General features: G+C 38.6%; 1 protein-coding gene across 11 annotated transcripts in view; it reads right to left on the reverse strand.

Moving 5' to 3' along the window:
* Positions 1-24,596, reverse strand: part of LOC144065406 (membrane-associated guanylate kinase, WW and PDZ domain-containing protein 1-like) — an 88,568-nt gene that overhangs the window by 19,207 nt on the left and 44,765 nt on the right. For 5 of the 11 annotated variants that reach the window (XM_077588493.1, XM_077588231.1, XM_077588877.1 and 2 more), the window contains 10 exons: positions 23,958-24,146; positions 22,103-22,370; positions 20,593-20,675; positions 20,214-20,252; positions 17,115-17,172; positions 16,883-16,992; positions 14,891-15,013; positions 14,618-14,803; positions 12,111-12,722; positions 1,966-2,000 (listed from right to left, as the gene is read on the reverse strand). In XM_077588493.1, coding sequence (XP_077444619.1) covers positions 1,966-2,000; positions 12,111-12,722; positions 14,618-14,803; positions 14,891-15,013; positions 16,883-16,992; positions 17,115-17,172; positions 20,214-20,252; positions 20,593-20,675; positions 22,103-22,370; positions 23,958-24,146 — 1,703 coding nt within the window. The remainder of the gene's footprint in view (positions 1-1,965; positions 2,001-12,110; positions 12,723-14,617; positions 14,804-14,890; positions 15,014-16,882; positions 16,993-17,114; positions 17,173-20,213; positions 20,253-20,592; positions 20,676-22,102; positions 22,371-23,957; positions 24,147-24,596) is intronic. The other 6 variants (XM_077588316.1, XM_077588783.1, XM_077588700.1 and 3 more) reach the window with 6 other exon arrangements.

Raw genomic sequence — 24,596 nt, forward strand, 5'->3', positions numbered from 1 at the left:
AGAGGAAATACCTTTGCAGTTGCTTTCCTGGGGTTTATTGAGGTGACAATCATTTACAGCAGCACGCTTATGCTCTATATTGATTTGTTTTATTATTAGATTGGAGTAGTAAAATGGGGAGTTGTTTCGTCTCGTTTAGGTCTGACTCCATTATAGCCCTTTCATTCTTTGTTATGCTTTTTTTTGTATCACAACACTGCTGAAAGTTTGCACATTGTTGCTGTGAGGCAGATTTCTTATTAACGTTAATTTTGCAGCAGTCACAACAGGCGGAAGGTTGATGATGTGCGTGATCCTGGGTTCCAGTGCTGTACATTGTAATATGACAAATTACTGTGTGGTTAATGTAAAAACAATAATTTTTAGAGCTGATCTGGTTCATCATCACCAAGCCAATGAATCAATTACCAATAAAACACAGTTCTTTTCAACACTAAGAAACATCTCATAACTCCACATTTTCTTGATTGTCTAGCTTGACTTCTCAAAAGTCTGTCAAATTTAATTGGTTACTAATTGGTTATCCTTTGACAAATGTTTATCTTACTAACTTAAAATTGTTCAAATCTTTGACATTTTAATGCCCTTAAAGGAAATATTCTTAGAATTGTGCTCTTTTAGGGCATCTAAAAAGATACAGATTTGTAAACATATACTTTGTAGAAACCCCTTAAACATTTTTGCCCACATTCTGTCATGTTTGCGGACACAAACAGTATCTCATCAAGTGTAATTTTGTTTAAGTATTTTCTGCACCACAAATGTCCCGTGTTTGAATGAAATCATGAAAATGGACGTTTTATCTCATTCATCGATTGACTTTTAAAAAGATGCATGCCACTATTTTTCTGCATTAACTCTAGTAAGTTCTCTCTCTTATTATTAATGCATCGCTTATGGTTCTTAAAACACGGTTAGGAAAGATGACATATTTAAAGTCATAAGCTTTTGTTAAGCATCAAAGCCTTTCTTTTGTCTGCAATTCATCAATAAGGCAGACCGAATAAACCAGAATAAGGTGAGGTTTTGTATTGATATGCAACAGTATATGATAGCAATACTGTATAAGGATTTAGTTGTAGGTTTTTATATATAAAGATTTTGCCTGAAGCAACCATGTGGTCAAGTCACTCCCTGTCAAAGCAGCACAGGCATAAACATGTAATGGTCATGCCAACTGACCTATCATTGTGAGTTGCAGCCAATAAGTTAATTTCTCACATAAGATTAAAGTTAGGAAAATTGTTGATCTGTTTCCTTAGGTTCCATGCTGTAAATGGTACAATGCCAAATTTACTGTGTGGTCAATGTAAAATCACTTGATTTTTAGACCACATATGGTTCGCTTATCACAGTGGCAATGGCAAACATTTCATTTTCCGTACCGCTTATCTTCACAAGCATCACGGAGGGTGCTGGAGCCTGTCCCAGCCAACTATGGGCACCAGGCAGGAGACAATGGCAACCAATGAGTAAAAATTGATTTAAAACCTATTGCCATCATCAATGGCAGCATTTGTATTAATGTTTAAGATGTGTGGGTGTTCTTTTTTTGGCAATGTGAGCTTTGCGTTACTACAAGAAATGGAGGCTTGCCTGTGTTTCTGACAGAAACCCAACACCTAAATAATTTGAGTGTCAAAATGTGCCACACTGACTTATGGTGTTCCCTGCCACCCTTTCTCTTCGCATCCTCCATTAGTGGTGCTGACAACGACTCGAACAAGACTTTGCTTAAACAATCACAGGACAGCCCATAGCCAAAATTAAGGAGCAGAAAGGAATCATTTTAGTAAAGAATAAACGAAGAAAAGTGGTGGTGACAGGACAAAGAAGGAATGGGAAGCTGTTGTTGCAGAACTGGCGGGGAGGTAGTTTGATGTCATGCCTTATCGTTGTGTCTTTTGTTCTTTAAATAGAATGTCTCATTCAGACTCACACACACACACAAATGGTAATACTCACCACCAGTTTTGGACTCCTCTTGGCTGGCACCACTCCTGCAAAGCAGCGGCAGAGAGATAGCGAAATCATTAATGACCACTCCACTTGCTCACTCTTGATAAGAAACTCCGAGGTCCGAACGGATAAACCCGACTTCCTGCAGCCCAACAGAGCACCAACACTCGTCTCCCTCCACTCCTGACGACCCTGCCCGAACAACGGCGAGCACCTCGGCTTCTCGCTGATCTAAGTGATCTCCTCCCCCTGTGCCTATTCCCTCCCGCTCTGCTCAGTGCGCTCTGGCTGGCAATTCCCCGAAGACCTTCCCGCTTTTGACAGCGTGATGGTGAAAAGGCAGCATGGGATGGCCATTCACTGCTACAGGTCTCCACGTGAAGCTGAAACTAGAGACCACCCACTACAAACACCCATAGGATCGCTCGGTCGGTGATGTTGTGAGCTCTCTCACTATATCAAAAGGAAAACTAAGCCGCAGTCAGTGGATCCCGTAGCATATTGCCGATTCCTCTTCATGCCTCAGTTTTGCTTTGCGTTTTCTCCCCCCGCCTCATCTACTGTGCCACCACTCCCCCTTTCTCATATAGCAGTTAACATAGAAGATCAATCTCATTTGTGCTGATGAAATATTAATAGTATAGGGAGTGTAGGGAATAAGACACATTCCCACTTCATCGCATCCTGCTCACACACACACACACACCACCTAAGCAAATATGCACCATGATTCATCTGCGTGCGACCAATTCCCACTCATTGTTTATCGTCCCCATACTAAGAATATTCATAGTTTTGTCAAAAACACTCCTTCTCCCTTGCTGTTGGTGCTACTTTTTATAGCAGCGCCCGGAGGCACGAGTGACAAAAATAGAAAAATGAATGCATGAATGACATCAGGCAGGAATGGGACAAAGAGTAGCGGTTGCCAAGGAAATCAAAAACTCATACAACAATGTCACTTTTTTTACACTAACACAATAATTCAAGATACACTTACAGCATTATTTCAAAAATTCATTTTTCTACTTGTTTACTGCCATACATGCATTTCACACATTTTTTTACTCATGCAATGCCATTGGAAACGATAGAGTGATCAGTGGCATTGATGATGTTACTTATAATCCATTTTAACTGGAAGGTGCTTCTAGTTTATCACTTGTTAATTACTGTATTTTTTCCAATGTTTTGTTAATACAAATCAATTTAAAATTCTAACATATATAGTTTTAAATTAACCTTCCTATGCTCGAATTAAAATTGTTTATTACAATTATATAGGCACAGGTTTCAAACCTATAGTCCAAGGGTCTAACTTGGGGATATTTTGCTATAGTTTATTTTGCAAGACTACTCTTGCCCGGATATTTTTTGCAAAGGGCAATAAAAAACAAATGATATATATTTAATTTCCCCTGAATAATTCTATGGATTGCGCAAGTAGAGTGGGCTTTGTCAGATGCTTAAATGTAAAAAGCAGAAAACAGAGACTTATTACACTGGTACAGAAACTATAAGGAGTGGGTGCTTATTTCCTTGGTTAATTTTAACTTCTTTTATCTGCAGGCGGGTTGCTTGTCATAGAAAGGGTGTTTTTTCAAGTGCTGTCATTTTAGGTGTCTTTCATCAATCGCCATCAAAGACAGCCAATAGGTCACTGAGAATTATTTTAATACACAGAACGTTATCCACCAGAAGTCAAAGCAACACGGGCACACGCAACAACATGCATTTATCCAGTTTCAAGCTCTTACTGCTGCACTGGCAAAAAAAAAAAATCATTAAATGTTAAAACTGTCTGTTGCTGCAAAGCCCATCGCTCTACATGATTCATAATTCATCCTTGCTTTCACCCTCTCAGATTCTCTGCACTTCTCTTTTTCTCTCCCCCTCTCATCGGATTATGGGATGCTCGTGAGTGGGGCAGCTAGAAGCACATAGCTGCTGACAAGTGTGCACGCTTGCATCTGTGCGAGTGTGGCTTTCAACCTCAAAGGTTACATATTTGAACGCAAGTATTCATTCATTCATTTTCTGTACCGCTTCTCTTTCCTAATTCAACAGTAGTTCAGGTGACCCAGGGGTACTGAATATACCGGAGAAGGTCAACACAAAGCTCTGACTGATGACAAGGTCACCAAAATTAGCAACATATGGTATATTTAAACATGGAGAAGAAGAATAAAGACTTCATGGGCTCACGCTGGATGGAGCTCATTGCAGCATCACAATATGAGATGCAAATCTTTGAACGCACCTGATGTGAATGAGGTATTGGAAGTCAATGAAACATTAATGATAGTAGCATGCTCGTACACACGCATACGTCTGATGAAGCATGTAAGCATGCAACATTCACTTCCTACTATCATGTCAGGTTGCAAAGTGGCATAGGGGAAAAATTGGTCTTTCTGTTTAATTTATGTATTTTTTCTTTTTTAATCCTAGCTATGCACCCTAGATGGAAACAACCCAAAAATATTGTGGGCAATCCCTGTCAAAATTGGCCTTACGTTTAATCCTATCGACTTCTAGAGAGAGAAAACACCTTGATTATGTGTCTTTCAGTGGAAAGAATCTTGTTGAATAAATGGAAAAAAATGATTTTTTCCAATGTGTATTAGTAGTGGAGAAGAATGTGAGTAAAAGCCAATATTTTTTTTGAAAAAAGGTGAAAAGCCATTGTCAGATATTTTTAAATGCAAGTCCCATTTTAACCCATCAAATGAGAGTAATTGAGCTTGTCTCGCCTACTCGTCACATATTGGACCCCCATTTTGCTACTTGTAGCTATTGGGGAAGCAAGCTTTAATGGACCCAGGAAGTGAAGTGGGCTTCTTCTGAATTTCAGACAAATTGTACAGAAACTAAAAAAGCATGTGCCTGTTTTCTTAGCTACTTTTTCTTTTCTATTTCAAATGCATCATATTCATGCATCGTAGCACTTATGTCTTGACTATTATACTGTCACATTTGTCGCACAATGGTTGCGCTTGTGGGCGTTGTCATTTTTTTGTGTGTAAAAAAAGTAGGTCAAGGTATAACATAGCACTTTAAGTTTGCATGAAGCCACGAACACCTATCAAATGTATTTCAACTGCCATTATCATCAACTTGACCTGAGCAGTGTTTAGGAATTCATTAAAGCCCCTTTAAAGTAAAAAATGAATGTCTTAGGTAGCACGAATCTTTCTTCTTCTTAAGTTGGCAAAATGTAGTCAATGTACAAAGGACTGTTAACCTCAGCGTTTTTTTAACGACAATCTCACCATGATTAAGTGTGGTTCTATTTAAATAAAACTGTATTTTGTAAGCAGTGTGTCAAAGTCAGGCAATCGTCTTCAAACATCTCAATAGTATTTAATACATTTCTCAAAATCCACATTGCAAGTTCTCAGCGACATCTTTGAGTGCTTAGTCCACTTTACACTATGATTTTGGAATTCTGTTTATATAGGTACAAGTGGCTTGTTAAAGATAAAAAACACAAACTACCGACATAATTACGACTGTTTATTTTAAGGACGCAATGGTGAGTTGTATATCCATATTATATTTTATAAGATTTTATTCCAGTCCTTCAAAATATGTTAGTGACTATGTTCTGTACAAGGCGTGATGCCCAATTTGTATTTTCTCTCAAATGTTTTTTTTGTTTGTTTTTTTTGCATGTAGCCGTTTACATTGCAAAAAAAATTGTAAATTGCTGCCTGAATAGAATGCAGTCACAGAAGTGACAAACATGTGAACTGCGTTTTTTTTTAGCCTGATAGCTTCACGTGTAATATCAAAGGTTAGGGAAAATATTTGATGTATATAATGAAGTGACATACATATTTTACTTTGATTTGATAATGAGGCACAAATGACATTCATGTGACTATGCGCTCGGGTGCAGAGGTGTTAGATATATGATTCTTAGCCGCGTACAAATGAGCCTTGGGTAGAATTATTCCCAAAAAAATCAGAATTGGGCTCTTCACACCATAAAAAAATATGCCGACTATGCGCAAATAAATGTGAATTGATCTGCATTTTGAACGAAGACTAAAATAAATCGTTGAGTGGCACAAAACATGCTGTGGAGCACTAATTTAGGCTACATATGAAAAGCAGTCACCCAACCAGATTAGCCAAAAATATGCTGAAATTAATGTAAAATTGAGTGAGACAAACTGCCTGCGTGTTTTTTCTTACTTTCAATGAAGGCAATCTTTTACCAGAGGGGTTTCAAATGTACTCAATATATGTACAGTCAATAACTTGAAGGTGAGCACGTGTACTGTCTGTAACCATGCGGTAAATAGTGAAGAAGCTAAGGAGCAAATGTGTGCCCCATATGCATTTCTCCTGTTGCAACAAAACACGTTTCCTTCTCAATTCATGTTACATATCTGTGCAATAGAACATGTGGGGTCGAGCTGAAAAAAAAGCTGTTAAATAAAATATACAATGTGCTATTCTAGTGACTTGGCCCTGATGGGTCAATGCACAGCCATCATTGGTCATGCTGCTTGATTTTCTGTTAGGAATATGATCATCATGAGTAATGCTCTCATTTGAAGAGACAAACCTGCTAAGATTTGCCCTTGCTGAATCAAAGTAGCTCTAAAATAACATCTTCTATCATCTCTACATTTAATCATCTTGCCCCTCTTCACCCACCATCAGCATACTTTTCTCCTTTCCCCCATCATTTCTCTGCTTCGCTCTTTTTTTTTTTAATCTGCTCTACTCTTTTTCCGCGGGAATCTCAGGGGACAGGTGCACCATTGTCATGGCAACTGCAGCAGAAAGACAAGATGGAGGACTCATTGGCCTGGCCTCTTTTTAAGGGGAGCAACTTTGGTGTGAAAATACCAGATGTTGTTTTTCTTATACCTTTGGTTGAGTTTCATAGGAGAGCTCAACTGGATTATTTCGTATTTCGATACGTTAATATTCATGTTATTACTTTAAAATGATGATGTCTATATGCTCTAAACTCTAGATATGCCAGAAAAAAAGCCCCCAACTTGTTTTCTTACCTTTTTCTCTTTAAAGATTTAGAATAGTGATAAAAATACGATAACCCTTTTTAGCTGAAGTACACTTTGTTCCTCTTTGCATCATGAGCTCATCCACATTCCCTTGCAGAGCTTTCAGATCTGCTCAAACCAATCTCATACTCTTCTCACCACCTATTTGCTCCACTTCCACTTTCACAGTTGAAACATGATCCTTAACCTTCTAATTTAATCCCCCTTTATGGGCCTAACCCCACCCCTCTCAGCTCCTTTGATTCTTCCACAGGAATGATCATGGAGTCAAGATCATCATCACATTTCTCTCCACTACAATTGCGAATAGTAGTATTTGTTCTGTTTTGTACAAATCATAGTATAGATATGCTATTTGTTAAGTTGTCTATTTTAATTTAGAGTTTGTATCCACTTGTTTGAAATGGATTTGTAGTTATGTTACGTAACTATAGTTTGTTGTGAGAGGAGCTGAGTTTACAATCACTGCTAGGAGCAGAGCCCAAAAAAATTCTGCTCACAAGTCAAGGCAAAAAAGGGCTGAAATACCACTTGTGCTTCTTCTCTCTTAGGGCAAGTTACTCGTATCTCAAGGCACTGCTGTCAGTTACCGTATTTTCACGACTATAAGGCGCACTTAAAAGTTTTAAATTTCCTCCAAAATAGACAGGGCGCCTTATAATCCAGTGCGCTTTATATGTGGACCAATACTAAAATTGTTATCACGATAAAATAAAATAAATCACTCGATAGGGTACACCATCCTCTACAGGTCTCGCAACTACGGTAAGCAGCCTGCAACTTCATTTTCCCCATGCGCGATTCATGCTGGGATATGTAGTTCTTTTGTCAATACACCCAGTATGACGGCAAGCACACTAATTTGGTGCTCGCCGTCATTCCGGCTGGATTGAAAAAAGAATTCCAGCCGTTAGATTGGCGTAAACAGCATTCAAAGCTAGACTGCGAACTATATATATATATATATATATATATATATATATATATATATATACATACAGATGCTCCCCTACTTACGAACGAGTTAGGTTCCGAGCGATTGTTCATAAGTTGAATTTGTTTGTAAGTTGATTCAGTGCTATATTTTGTATTATAATTTATGTTTAAGGCCTATATAAGTATATTCAAGGTTTATATAAGTGCATTTGTATGTTTAAGGCTTGTATAAGTAACACACATTGGTTTGTACTGAAAAAAACATTTAATAAAATGGAGAGAATATGTACAGTACTGTATAGAGAGAGAGAGATTTATGTATTAGAAACTGGCCGAAAGAAGCGATCTAACGACGATTGCACAGTTTTCTTCTTTTTTTCGTCATAAATGATGCAGTAGCACTGTATGGCATCATTCAATTGATTTGCAAACTTTGTGCAACGTTCAATATTTGGGTCCTGCTGCTCGATCTTTCTGTTTATAAATGGTACTGACGGTCGAACGATTCAAGTTGTATGCCTGTGAAACGCTCATCACTCTCACGCGCATCAAGCTTCGTTATTATTGCCACTCGTTTCAAATGAAATGGCTTGCCTCTTCCTTGCAACTCCCTCAATAGAAGCCTTTCGCTTTTCACCAACCATATTCAATAATGGATGCACGAGATATTTAATGATACAAATGAAAAAGGTTCTTTGCGCACTGGAGATACGTTCACGCACTTCCGCATTGCAACGAAGAAGGTAGATGCTGGGTGAGCTCAGCCCTCACAGCGCCAGGCGTATTAGCGGCGGAAAGAAGCACTACTCGGAAAAAAATACAAAATCGAACTTACGAACATTTTTCGACATAAACGCAATTTGCAGACATGTTCGTATGTACCGTTGTTCGTAAGTCGTATGTTCGTAAGTAGGGGAGCGTCTGTATATATATATAAATTATATATGGATCAATATTGAGCCGCAACAGCTCTGGCAACTACGGAAAGCAGCCCCTGACTCTATTTCCGGTGCGCCGTGAATGCTGAGATATATAAAACGGTGTTGCATTTCGGTTGAGCTCGATGTAGCACATTAATTTTATGTTCGTCGTCATTCCCAGTGGAAGTTTCAACTGTGGTCCGAGCTTTCAGGAAGGCAGAAATTACTGACTCGATTAATGACGACTTTGGTGAGATGCCCACCTGTTCAACATGAGTTATTACGCTATTGCTGTGTCACGAAAATACTAATACTTTAACCTCTGAGAAAATAAAAAAAACTGTTGTTTATTCATGTTGGGAGTGAATGGAGTTGTCAGAAAGCTGATTTGTAATCTATTAATAAAGTTTGGCTGACCTATCTGACTGTTTTGTTGACATTCCCTTTGCGGTGCGCCTTTAAAAGCGGCGCGTCCTGTGTGTGTGTCAAATACAGAAATAGCACTCGTTACTGACACTGCGCCTTTAATGCGATTGCCATATAGTCGTGAAAATACGGTAATAAAATAACAGATAGCCTGCTCTGAGCAGCTAGATTGACTAACATTACATCATCAAGTAACAGGATGATTTGTCAAGATTTGTAGGATTGGAATCCCCTTTTGTGAACTCCTGTCCCTCATCACAGCCCACCTCTCTGGAAACATAGTAATGACAATTGAGTGTCAGCCTAAAAATAAGATATGTGGCCAAGACCACTGACAGATTAAGACTTATTTCCCTTATTCACTAATTGCTCCAGTTCTACTTTTGCTTTTAATGCACAGTCATTGGTGTGCCGGTGAAAAGTAAGAATCACCTCTCCCAAACACACCCACACACAAGTGGATATGGAGCCCCATAATGATGCTGACATTTAACACAATATAGCTCTGTTATTCAGACAGCAGCGTACAAGGTCAACTGACTAGATGGCATAATTAATGTAGGGTGCTTACACCAAGTCTGCCAGTAATAGAGATCCACCTCGTCTCGTTCATTCATGATTGGGGCGCAAATGATGGGCTGCATGTGTACGGTAACTACGTAACCACTGGAATGGGAAACTATGCTGGATTTTAAATGTAACTGAAAAAACTAAATGTTCTGATTTTATGAAATAATATATATAACAGACACACGCACATAAGGATTACTAACTACTGTATGTATGAAGTGATTCCAATTTTTATGGACTTGGCTAACAATATAAGCCACACTTTTTTTCCTGGGTCTGCAACATAAACTTTTTTTAATCCTTGACAGCTATGAAAAAGGTGGTCTCGGTTTGCTATCTACTTTCACAGTTGGCAGAATTGTTCAGAAATAATATTGAAGAATAGACTTGGAATGAGATCCACATGTTGTGTTGTTTAGGCTATAGTTATCTGAATAACACTTAATGTTACCTTAACAAACACCTATTTATCCTGCACTTTAATGTTTTGTTTTGTTTTTACTCTTCATTGGGCATTTTTTTTGGCTGGTACTCGGTTACAAATCATTATTCCGGAAAGCCAGCCTGACTGTGGCCATGTACAAGATGCATGGCAAGTTAGTCTGGTCTGCTGTAGTTTGAATTTCAAAATCAATACTAGAGGTGGGGCTAAAAAGCACAGACAGAAAATGAAAATACTGTCAAAGAAGCACAGATATGAAGTAAATTGAATGCTCATGCTATTGGTTGTAGGCAATTTTTAGTTCTTAAACAATCATGGCATGCAGTCACGACAACTGCCGTTTTTTGTGAAATAGTATCTCAGAGAACATGGTGCATTCTCATGTACATTACCTATTTTTGAAAAAGAACAAACCCTAAAAGTCTGATTTGCAGTTAGGTCTGCTTTTGACTCTGACAGAAGTTGGAGCATGTTGTGCAAAGTTTGTTGTTGTTTGCCATTTCTTTGATAATGTGTGGAAAAAAGACAGGAAAAATTCCTAAGATTATAAAAAAGATTTGCCATCGCTTCCTTCTTGATGTTACACCTCTCGTGCTGTGATCCGTGAGCCAATATCATATTGAAATGTAACAGTGACAAGACCAGACTGACTTGCAATGCATCTTGTATATGGCGAAGGTCAGGCTGTCGTGCCAGGCTTGCAACTTATAGCCCGAAAAACATGATAGATAGTTTGAAAAGTAACCCAAAATCTATACAGTCATGTGTCTAGGTACGAAATTTTCAGGTTACGAGTTACGGTTTATATGCAAATGAGTACCTCGAGATACGAAAAACATCCAAGTTACGAAATCCCCCAAAAAGTAAATGCATAAAAGTCGTCAAAGGCAATTGTCTTTAGGTCAATTTTTCTCAAAACGTCTGTCAACAAGCACCGCCGAAGGAGAACTTAAATCCGGTAAGAAGCAGTGGCGATAAATAAAATTGTCGAAAAATTAGATGCCAAAGAAATTATAAAACCTTAATGAAAAATATTCAAAGTTCAATGTAATATTGTTTTGAATTCTTCATTATATGTTTATTAGATGTGTGTTCATGTGTTCATTTGCTCTCTGCCTCTGTTGCCTAACGTTAGCTTCCTGACATACGAATAGATTGAGCCTGTTTATTCATTTTAATGGCTTATTAAATAATATTATGATCATTTTCTCTCATTTTTGTGTGTCTTCACGCTTTACCTACAAAATTGAACACTTTGTTGAATTTTATGGGTTTATTTGATAGTTTTGTGGGGACCATGGAACGAATTAGAGTATTTACATATAAAGTGCTACTCTACTTACGAAATATTCAACTTACGAAAAAAGTTCTGGAACCAATTAATTTTCGAAGTACAGGTACGACTGTATATCGACTTTCCCAAAAACGTAGCCCAGTATCCTAGTAGACACAGTTTTATGGCCATTATTTCAGTATGAATTTAAAATTCATAGCAACACCTAAAAGTGCTTAAAATCATGGCAAAATCAAGCAAAATAAAACACCACAGTAGGCAAATACTGACATTTACAGCAAATACCACTTTTCATTTATAAGCGGGCAAAGTGCTCTATGCGATTCTGCCTCACCAGATACTCTCCCACTTCTTTCTACATTTATCTGTTCACCCAAGGCCATCCATCGCCTCCTCACCACTCCTTTTCAACCCATTCACCCATACATTTACTCACTTCAATTTTTTCCTTTTTGCTTTTTCACTACGTCTTTTCATCTGAGTCACCTTAGCCGGTTATCATCAAATCAGGCGAAACATACCTCTTTGCACCAGCATTGTGACTTCACTTCCTCGGGGCAATTTGCTCAGCAGGTCCACCACTTGGTTGTGGCTCATGTTCTGGACATTTCTTTTGTTAACCTCCATCAAAATGTCTCCCTCCCTGAGGCCCCGGCAGCGTGGGTAGTCGACGATCTGCTTGACCCGCTGCCCGCCGCCGGTCAGGCTATCTGCGATAGTGAAGCCAAATCCTTTGTCCCCCTTCTCCATGTGGATGGTGATGAGCTCGGGCTGGGTGGCTATAGATGAGGCCAGAGTGACTACGTCGCTGGTGTAGCCATGCAGGCTGTTGGACAGAACGTCAGAGGACGGGCTGTGCGCCCGCGCCTCTCTCTGGCCGTTGAGAGGTCCGCTCGGGTTGGAAGGAGAGTCAAAGGTTTCCTGCCCGTTGACAATAATGGGCTCTTTGTCCACGATGGCCACCGAGGTGACCAGACTGGTGTTGGGGTCATCGGGGTCAAATGGCAGTGGGTAACCACGGCATAAGGCCAAATCCACCATCGAGCCGATGGGGATGGATTGGAAGATCTTCACCACTTGAGCGTGCGTGTAACCCAGTACGATGGTGTCGTTCACACTGACGATGACATCACCTGCATTGTAAATATGTACATGTTAAAGGGACATAAAGATATATTCAATTTTTAGTGCGGTAGGGACCAATGTTCCCTCTATTTTTTTGTTTGTCTGGGCAGAAAGACAACCTCTCTGAGCACACTGAGTACCGGTGTGAGCAACATCATCATTGCTCGCTATGGGCACACACCAGTATCACACCTGCCATAAGCAGGTGCATGTCTACTACACAAAAATGATTTAGTAATAATAACATGTAATGATTAATATCTATGAATGGGCGGCCCGGCGGATGAGTGGTTCGCGCGTCGTCCTCACAGCTAAAAAAAAATGTAGATTTTATTTTGTGCGCTCCATATGATTTGCTGTGCGCAGAGAAGACGAGAGTAGTGCGCAATTGCGCACGCGCGCATTTTAGAGGGAACATTGGTAGGGACCAAGATCTGCTGCAAGTAGCAATAATCTGTGATTGATATTGAAAAAAAATCTATCACCATGTGGGCCGTTTTATGTCACAATAACAGTATGCGCCCATTTAGGGTCATGTCCATTATTTGATTAAAAGTTATAAAAAGAGAAAAAGTTTATAATTATTTGTTTGTCTTTGTCATGGGGCTGATTCTTTGCCAACTGTGTGTTCAGTTGGCATTGAAACAGTATCATTTACACCGTTGCCATGAACGCTACGCTGAGGTATTTTTTAATTCCCCTTAGTTCAAATGGATCGGACTTCTATCACCATCAATGCCAATGCCGTAACTGATTTATTTATGCACCATATGTTTATGTTCAGGGGATATTTGTCACATGGCTAGTTTGCTGCCTCTATTAGTCGGGACATATAATTGATTAAGGAAACTCCACTATTAAGAGTTGAGTACAGTAACGAGAGAGGCGACAAAATTTATGGCAATCATTTACTATCGTTTTGGCATATTTTCCAGCACTAGTATTTGACATCCAACATGGCATCAAAGCACGTAAAATGGTGTGAATCGTAGAGAGAGATTGTACTGGTTGGCATCTTGAGGAATATTTGCAGTCACCAAATAAGGGATGAGCACTAAAGGCTTTCCTCAATGGGAACTATTCTAGCCTAAATAACACATTGACAAGAGCAAACAAATATGCCCACTAGCACTTAACACCAATTCCTTTTGACAGTAACAGGCAATAATACTTAGTTAGGTATTACTGTAAAAATGGGAAAGAAAAGGCTACTCATAGCTTTATTGGGATTGAAACAAAAACAAACTTTGACTTTACTCCCGTTCCCAGATAACTTCATAAGTAAAAATAATGTGTGAAGTCTATGTACAATACAAAAAAATATAACCGAGGATGAAGATTTAAAGCAATTATCTCTAAACAGCCCGTATCAGAGAATTTCCTTTTGGTGCACTGTCCTTTCTCATGCAAATTAAGCCGTCCTAAATGAATATGTCACCTACAAGTTTTAAATTCACCAATTACTTAAACATATCCTGGTGATATAAAAAGTTCTAAACTGGTGACATTTGATATGCAGTAATGCAGGGGTAGGGAACCTATGGCTTGCGAGCCATATGTGGCTCTTTTGATGGGTGCATATGGCTCTCCACTCACCTGTGAGCTAAAAATATGGAAACCGTCAGTGAGAATTGATTCCCAAACGCACCAATAGGAGACTTTTTCTTCTTTAAAAGTGGTGAAATGAATTTAAAAAATGCAGACATTTTCATGTATGTTTACTTTTAAATTCTGTGTATGGCTCTCAAGGAATAGTATTTGAAAGTATGAATTGTTTATGGCTCTCTCTGTCAAAAAGGTTCCCGACCCCTGCAGTAATTCATTCTTCCTGAGTGAGAGGCACAAGCAGTTGGACTTGGCAAAGAAAACATTGCCTCCTACTGATAGAAAACATGAACTCCACCTGTCTCCATTTTGCCATCCACTGCTGCTGGTCCATCCAACACCAGACTTTTGATTTGCAGGAACTCATCTGGCTCATCTCCTCCCACCACAGTAAAGCCAAACCCGCGGCGGCTCTTCTTCAACTTGGTGTTTATAAAGGTTCCTTTGAGCTCTGCTGGGTTTCTGGTAAAGAAGGGCTTCCCCCCTGTGGAATGTATCACAAATCAAATTAGTGTAGTTGAAGAGGAAATTTCAAATACCACACTACATGATAATGAAACTAAGCATTTACGTTTGGCCCCCGTTGGGACCGCAGGTAGACTTGGTGGTACTTGAGGGTCCCTGTAGGTCTCAAGGTGGTTGGGAACATAGTTTACCAGGGGTGCTGCAGCTGACGAGTGCTCCTCTATCCACTCTGTTAAGAAAAACCCATCAGGTCGGTCCCATAAGTTGTATTTCCATGAGAAGGACAAAAACATTCAGTTCATACAATCCATTTGATAACAATGCACCCGAATGATAAATTTGGATTAACAGTTTTTAAAAAAAATCTATATTTTGAACATGTGTTGTTTATCATATCTATTTACCAGCTCTTTTAACTCCAAAGATGATGAAAATTTAAGAAACATTTCATTGCGATGCAGTCTACTTTAACTTTAATGCAAAAGTTTGGGGTTGGTGGCAGTCAGAAGGGGCAATGGTGCACATTTACGACAATACAGTGGTACGACATGCTCGTGGTACGACGAAAATTTCGATCGGATAATTCGCCCACGATACGATCAAAATTTCGAGATGCGACCAAGGCAGGTGGCCATGATATGAGAGGCTGTTTATCCTTGTAGCGCACTGTTTTTTTTGCCGCATCTCTTTCGTGTATAACTACTATATCTACGAGGACTGAACGATTTATTCAGACGAGTTTCGACTAGGAAACGCACAACGCACATGCGCGGGAAAAAAGAGGGCTTTCTGGGTAATGAAGTATACTCGTGCACACAACAACCATAGGCAATGGCACCCTTTCTCAGAATAAAACTTCATTACCCACAATCAATACGTGGGTAAGCTCAGCTATTGAATTTCCTGTTATTCTTTCTAAGGAAAGGAGCTCCCGTGATCGTTCTTTAAAGACTATTTCTCGTTGGCAAGTGGTGGTGCGTTATCCTATTGTGAGGACATTTGTGTGCATCATTTTCGGAATATTTTGAAGGAACTACAACAGCAAACAGCCCATCGATAGCGAACATGAGGGTGGAGGCGTGGCAAACCGCTAACCCGGAAAACGAAGGTAAAAAAAGATTAAAACAAAATTAGAATTCAGTTTTGTGTAAAGTTACATTAAACATATGTTTGAGTGTGTCTGTATATATTAATGCAAGTTAATTTAAATTTGTTTCTTCGTTTAAAGTCCCCCTGAACACCTCCCCCTCCGCCTCCGTGTATGTCGTTGTCTCTACCCTCCGCGAAATGCGTCTAATTTTACTTCTATTAAACACATTTTATTACTATTAAACCACTAGTTATGTGTTACTTTGTTAATAGATGGCGAATTAGAAGAAATAAAACATTTTTTCCAATCCAATGTATCCTGTTTTGGGTGTTTTTTCAGAGGGTTGGAATGAATTAATTTGTTTTTAGTTCATTTCAATGGTAAACGTCCGCTCGAGTTACGAATAGCTCGACATACGATCTCAGTCCCGGAACGGATTAAAATCGTATGTCGAGGTACCACTGTAGTTGCTTATTGTTAAATACTGTGGAAGGAATAATTAATGCAATGCAATGCATATTTGAGTGACTGGAAAACACTATATGAATCCAATGCATTATTATTCACATTATTCAGACAAATAAATAGTTGATAATACAACTCTTCTTTCGGATCCCATTAGTTTTATAGGTGTACCTATAGCTGTCTTACGTCACAATCTGTGCATGTACGTAATATTCCAAATAATATGAACGTGGAGCATATTCGTGAAATATGTGAACAACTGTCAACATGGTCTAAAGCAAGAATCAATTTAATTTAATGTAAAAATAAATAGAACATGTGTGACACATGCATTTGAATCACTCAAATTAAAACCATCACAGACAACACCAGGGTTTGGGATGGCTCTAATTAAGTAAATACATATGTCCAATAAATGAAATGATTCATTTGGCAGATGGATGGATGCCTAGGAGATTTTAGCTCCTAAACCCTAGTGAGCTGTGAACAATCAGACTCTCACGGGCAGTGAAAAAAAAAGAAAGAAATGGGCAGGAAACCAACCTCGAATGTACCGCTCACCTTCTGGAGGCTGCGGCTGCTGCTCCTGCAGGATTTTTCGGCGCCGCGCCTCCACTACTGGGTTTTCGTACTGAGTCTTCCTGTTTATATGACTGACACGGGAAGGAGGAAAGCCTCATTAGATTTGACAGCTATATCGTTTCTATGTGTAGTAAAGTGTATTTACAAAACGAAACGGCCATGAGCTGACGTGCCAACGAGGTCATTAACTTACTCCACGTAGTAAATTCCGTACACCGGGTCATCTATCCTCTCCCATCCGGGCGGCAGCTCTGAAATAAAGGAGACGCAGCATAAATATTTCACATTAAATTAGCACAATGACGGTTCAGAGGACAGAGATTATTTGTGTGAAAAAAACTGTGTTATGATTCAGGCTGATGTGGCATTCAGTTACAGCCATGTGGCGTACCATTCAAAAACCTAAATGTGGATACTGTCATAATCCACAAGTGTTGCTTCAGGAATGGCTTTTTTCTCACTGTGTTTGATCATTAAATTGTGATGGACTTTTTTATCTTCGTTACTTCATATTTGCAGCAAGGCGAAAAAGAACAATACAGCTTTCAATTATATTTCAGGGCACCTTATTGCTTATTTTCCATCCAATTAAAAATCAGGTCATGTAAATTATTGTCGCATTCATGAAGTTGTTTTCTATTTTTAATCCTAACAAAAAAATTATATATATATATATATATATATATATATATATATATATATATATATATATATGTTTATATATGTAGTATATATACATACATATATACGTATATATATATATATATATATATATATATATATATATATATATATATATATATATATATATATATATATATATACGTATACAGACACTCCTCAACTTACGAACGCAATTGGTTCCGAGCGATTGTTCATAAGTTGAATTTGTTTGTAAGTTGATTTAGTGCTATATTTTGTATTATAATTTATGTTTAAGGCCTATATAAGTATATTGAAGGTTTATATAAGTGCATTTGTATGTTTAAGGCTTGTATAAGTAACACGCATTGGTTTGTACTGGAAAAAAAAAAACATTTAATTAAATGGAGAGAATATGTACAGTACTGTAGAGAGAGAGATAGATTTATGTATTAGAAACTGGCCAAAAGAAGCGACCTAACCCCACCCCTCTCAGCTCCTTTGATTCTTCCACAGGAATGATCATGGAGTCAAGATCATCATCACATTTCTCTCCACTACAATTGCGAATAGTAGTATTTGTTCTGTTTTGTACAAATCATAGTATAGATATGCTATTTGTTAAGTTGTGTATTTTAATTTAGAGTTTGTATCCACTTGTTTGAAATGGATTTGTAGTTATGTTACGTAACTATAGTTTGTTGTGAGAGGAGCTGAGTTTACAATCACTGCTAGGAGCAGAGCCCAAAAAAATTCTGCTCACAAGTCAAGGCAAAAAAGGGCTGAAATACCACTTGTGCTTCTTCTCTCTTAGGGCAAGTTACTCGTATCTCAAGGCACTGCTGTCAGTTACCGTATTTTCACGACTATAAGGCGCACTTAAAAGTTTTAAATTTCCTCCAAAATAGACAGGGCGCCTTATAATCCAGTGCGCTTTATATGTGGACCAATACTAAAATTGTTATCACGATAAAATAAAATAAATCACTCGATAGGGTACACCATCCTCTACAGGTCTCGCAACTACGGTAAGCAGCCTGCAACTTCATTTTCCCCATGCGCGATTCATGCTGGGATATGTAGTTCTTTTGTCAATACACCCAGTATGACGGCAAGCACACTAATTTGGTGCTCGCCGTCATTCCGGCTGGATTGAAAAAAGAATTCCAGCCGTTAGATTGGCGTAAACAGCATTCAAAGCTAGACTGCGAACTATATATATATATATATATATATATATATATATATATATATATATATATATATATATATATATATATATATACATACAGATGCTCCCCTACTTACGAACGAGTTAGGTTCCGAGCGATTGTTCATAAGTTGAATTTGTTTGTAAGTTGATTCAGTGCTATATTTTGTATTATAATTTATGTTTAAGGCCTATATAAGTATATTGAAGGTTTATATAAGTGCATTTGTATGTTTAAGGCTTGTATAAGTAACACGCATTGGTTTGTACTGAAAAAAACATTTAATAAAATGGAGAGAATATGTACAGTACTGTATAGAGAGAGAGAGAGAGATTTATGTATTAGAAACTGGCCGAAAGAAGCGATCTAACGACGATTGCACAGTTTTCTTCTTTTTTTCGTCATAAATGATGCAGTAGCACTGTATGGCATCATTCAATTGATTTGCAAACTTTGTGCAACGTTCAATATTTGGGTCCTGCTGCTCGATCTTTCTGTTTATAAATGGTACTGAATGTGCAACGCTCAACCACTCTCACGCGCATCAAGCTTCGTTATTATTGCCACTCGTTTCAAATGAAATGGCTTGCCTCTTCCTTGCAACTCCCTCAATAGAAGCCTTTAGCTTTTTACCAACCATATTCAATATTGGATGCATGAGATATTTAATGATACAAATGAAAAAGGTTCTTTGCACACTGGAGATACATTCACGCACTTCCGCATTGCAACGAAGAAGAAGGTAGATGCTGGGTGAGCTGAGCTCTCACAGCGCCAGGCGTCGGTATTAGCGGCGGAAAGAACTACTACTCCGAAAAAGACGCGAAATACAAAATTGGACTTGCGAACATTTTTGGACTTAAACGCAATTTGCAGACATGTTCGTATGTACCGTTGTTCGTAAGTTGAATGTTCGTAAGTAGGGGAGCGTCTGTATATATATATATATATATATATATATATATATATATATATATATATATATATATATATATATATATATATATATATATATACACATAACGTTTTCCTTTCAGAATTTATGTAAACAATAACTCACAAAATGCAGATAAAAAGTAGGGCAGCGTCATTTAAAAAATAATAAAAATGGAAGATAAAAAATAATAATAAAATCGATCAATGTGAGAAGCCATGTCATAATTAACTGACTAGACAAATATGTAGATGTGAATTGACTAGTTCCTCAAAAAGAGTCCAATATTGATGGATTTCAAGTTTTGGGATTCAGCTGATGTAAACTGCAAAGCAAAACACCCAAAGAAAATTAAACATATTATGCACTAAGGTACAAAATACATTTTTTGAGCGTCGGTTAGCAAAATCTTTTTCCTCTGTGTCTATCCTCTCTTCATGAACCATGATATTAAGTCAAAAGTCACTTCTGGTGGCCACTATGATATAAAACAGCGATATCCTACCTAGATCACTCTCCGGGTCTTCCGTATGTATCCCCTCTTCTCCAAAGTGAAAGCAGGATGAAAAAGAAAACAGAATGGAGAACAGAAAATGATGGAAGTAGAGGAGATGTAAATGGAAGGGATCCAGATAAAATAAAATAAAAAATGAAAAGACAAGAAAAATGGGAAAAGAGAAACCCCTTAGAAAGTCGCAACAATATGCATACACGTGGTCTGCACTTTAGTTTTTTTGCCACTTGATGGTGCAATTTTTCACTGTAAACATTATTCACCAATAACCTTGCATTTAGTACTTAACCTCTTGCTTGTCTCACTGAATACATTTAAATTATTTTTGACTACTAACATTTAAGAGAAAAAAAATTCTATGGCAGCTTACCGTCATCATCGCACTCATCCAAAGGCCTGCAGGCTTTGTCTCGACATCGGGGATCCAGCCAGGATGTGGTTTTTGTGTTGTGGCTAAAAGAAGACAAATAAAAATAAGTTAAAAAAAAGCCGCTTAACTAAAACATGTGCTGTGTCCAAACCCATTTAATTAGAAGAAAGGAAGAGATAAGAAAAACATATGACAATACACAGGGCACTCATTGAACTAGGATAGGTTGGCAGTGAATAAGCACTGCTGACCTTACCAAAAAGAAACTACAGTTTAATTGCGATACCGAGAGTATATTCCTGATTTTTTTTCATCTGAACCGCCTATCCTCACAAGAGTCACAGGGAGTGCTGGAGCCGAGCCCAGCTAATTACGGGGCACACCCTGGATCGCTGGCTAGCCAATCGCAGGGCACAAGGAGATGGACAACCATTCAAGCCCACACTCTGACCAATGGGCAATTTAGAGTTTTCAATCAGCCTACCCTGCATGTTTTTAGAAGGTTGGAGGAAACCGGAGTACCTGGAAAAAGAAACCCACAAAAAGGAGAACATGCAAACTCCCCTCAGTGAGGACCGACTTGGAATCTAACCCACGACCCTAGAACTATGAGGCCAACGCACTGACCACTAGTCTGTCGGGCTATCTATTCCTGTTTTTGTTTATTTTACTTGTTTTACCTTAGTTTTTAATAGTATTATATGATTGTATTTGGATCGTGCAGGATACATTTGTATACTATATATTGTGGCCTACATGAACATAAATAAATACAATGTCAAGGTATATTGACGCCAGGTTTTCATGGCATAAACTTCATTTGAATTAAAATAGTCCATTAAATGCTCAACCATGTCCCTTTTATGTAAAAGTAAAGTAAAGGAGGGACTACAGTTTTACACAATTTTTTCCCCCAAAATGCTTTTGACTATTATGTTTATTACACGTATAATAAAGCAGTGGTCCCCAACTACTGATCCACGAGCTACCTAGTGCCGGTCCATCAGAGTAAAAAATAATAACGTTTTCACTCTCGCCCTCGTACTACTAATAACAATAGTAATAATAAATAATTGCTATTAATCACCCCCACACAATTTTGTCTTAAGTTGTCACCCTCCCTATTAGCCGGTCCGCTAGAAAATAGAAAGATCTTTACGGGTCCGCGGTGAGAAAAAGGTTGGGGACCGCTGCAATAAAACACATTTCAAAAAAACTTTGCCATGTAAAAAAAAGAAATACAATTCAATTCAGTGCGCAATCCCAGAAATCTGCACCAGGTTTGTTCACCACTAGACATTACCATTGCAATTTCAAACTTGCCCTGCGATCGGCTGGCCTCCAATTCAGGGTGTCCCCCGCCTCTGGCCCGAAGTCAGCTGGGTTAGGCTCCAGCACCCCCCTTGTGAGGATAAAGCGATTCAGAATATGAATGAATGAATGAGTTTCAAACCTATCAGCAGACACATGGTTAAAATATGAATACACTTTACGCGGGTATAACACATACTCTATGAAATAAAGTTCTCCATTCTCAGTGTACGCCATCTCCCAGTTTTCCGGCAGCACCCCCAATGAATCTTCCGGGGAGACCTGGGGCTCTGCCAGGGTCTGCTGTCCACTGTCGGCTGTGGAGATGGCCGCATTGTTCAGGCCACAGGAAGGAGCATTGTCACGTGCGAGGTACGGCCTGAGGATGCCGCCACGGCTCTCATCCTGGTCACTAGAGTTACCTGTGCACAACAAAGGAGAGGGGAAGAGACTACGCACTAAGGACCCTGGGTAACAAAACAAGCATGACAAGGAACAAGAACAAAGAAGAAAAAAACAGACATGTTTATATCTCATGCGAGACCGAAAAGAAACGATGTATATGTATATTTATATATATGTATGTATGTGTATATATATTTTTTTCATCAACATGCTTATTTATTTATTTATTTATTTATATATTTATTCATGTATTTATTTATTTATTAACTTACTTATTACCTATCTATTTATGTCTAAAATGCCTTTCCTGTATCTGCATTCTCACCCTCTTGCTACTGTGACAATGAAATTTCCCGAATACGGGATGAATAAAGTTATCCAATCCAATCCAATATAATGCAACTTCCCACACAAATCTAGCCTCTTCTTATTTATATTGCACTGAAAGGACCCCAGGAATATGCAAATTTTTCCTACTAACAGTCTTTCTAAAACTGTTTTTGACCCCTACACACTCATTTTCTCAAACCTTAAGCCTCATTCACCATACGCTAGCTTTCCCAGGCCCTGCCCCCACTCATTTCCCAGCTCTGGCCCAGCAGAGTGCCGCCAATACTTCCGAGCTCCTTTCAGGCCTGATCAAATGTGAATGCAGCATTTTGGCAGCCTGGCAAGTGGACACAGGAAGGGCACAAACACCCAGTATCAAGAGAGGTCGGAAAAACTCAAAGAAAATAGTCAAGATCTTTAAAGAACCTGACAGGGACAATTCAGGAAAATACATTTACAACTAGTAAAGTGAAAAATAAATTGTTGATTTCTTTAAAATTACTCAAAAAATGCTCACGTGTACTCACAACTGAGCTAATCTTGTAACAGAAATGGTCAATCACTGCCTTCTGTGTAGCAGTATTCTTCTTTTTTTCCAATCTTAATGAGATCAATGATCAACTATCCCTTCCCTGCTGTAAAATGTGATTGACACCTATCCTCAACAATGGAAAGTAGTGAATGATCAAATCGGGAAAATCAAGTTCTTTATCCACGTTCAAATGCTATGGGTGTGTATGCTGAATGAAAAATCTATATTTTCTGTAGCATTTTCCTTATGCAAACACGTCTGATCACAAACACATCAAAGAGTCCACCAAACAATAAGTGTCTCATTGGGAGAGGGTATCAAACTCGCTTAAGAATTAAAATAACATCAGATTAACGGCTAATGTGAACAAAAGCACTCAAGGCAATTTATGCCAGAGGCCTGAGTGTATCATTTAAAAAAAAAGTCATATTCTGTAATTTTATCATGGATAACTGCAGATTTATGACAATTTTATTGTATTTAATAACAAAATGGGAAATGTGTCATTAAGAAAAACTCAAAAAAATAGGCCTGAAGAAGATTTCTTGCCTCCTTGCAGGCAGATGGCAGTGTTTGGAAGAAAACAGCCTGACAAAGACACCATTTAACCACCAGACCTGAACAATCACGGTCACACACATTATAACCCTCCAAGTGTGTTCCTGACGTCGAACGTTCACATTTCATATGCACACACTCTGATAAAGTACAGAGAAAATGGCCCCCACTCAGAGGTTGTGAAAAAAAATGGGATAATGAGGCAAGAAACGCACTGTGGTGCTCTTACCTGTGAAAGTGTTGTTCATTTCCGAGGCCTGGTCGTCATTGTCGTCGTCAGCAGGCACTACTCGGACGCTTTGCATGTCATTGTAGGACTTGGTGCGCTTCGGGGTGGACTGCTGGGAGCCTGCATCGCCGAAAATCACTGTCCCAATGATGGGCTGCCTGGGCGGCTTGGGGGTCCCATAATAGTTACCTTGGCAACAAGGAGGACATTAGCATGCTTGAGAGGGAAAAGGAGAAAGTGATAGCAAGCTGGGGCTCACAAACAGACCGTAAAAGGCTTCCAGAACGTTTTATGGGATATGTATTATGTATTTGCGCTAAAACGGATTCAAAATGTTCTCAATTATCTTTCCTGTAACCAGGGAAAATTATAATTAATTCTTTTCATGGACACAATTATTTATGGTCATCTTATCAGGAATGACAATAGGCTAATTTGGTCCAAAGAATAGATGAGGATGATGCCAGCGCTAAGACGACAATTAGTACATATGTTAAATTTGATCAAACCATTATGTATTTTTCAATCTCGGTTGTGCATTTGGGTAATGATGCTCATTTGCCATGCTGACCTGAAAACAGGCAGCAGATGAAAACAAAGCAATGATTCGAGATTCCAATGTACTCTACACTGAATTTT

Source organism: Stigmatopora argus, chromosome 1 (assembly GCF_051989625.1).
Source record: "Stigmatopora argus isolate UIUO_Sarg chromosome 1, RoL_Sarg_1.0, whole genome shotgun sequence".
NCBI lineage: Eukaryota > Metazoa > Chordata > Actinopteri > Syngnathiformes > Syngnathidae > Stigmatopora > Stigmatopora argus.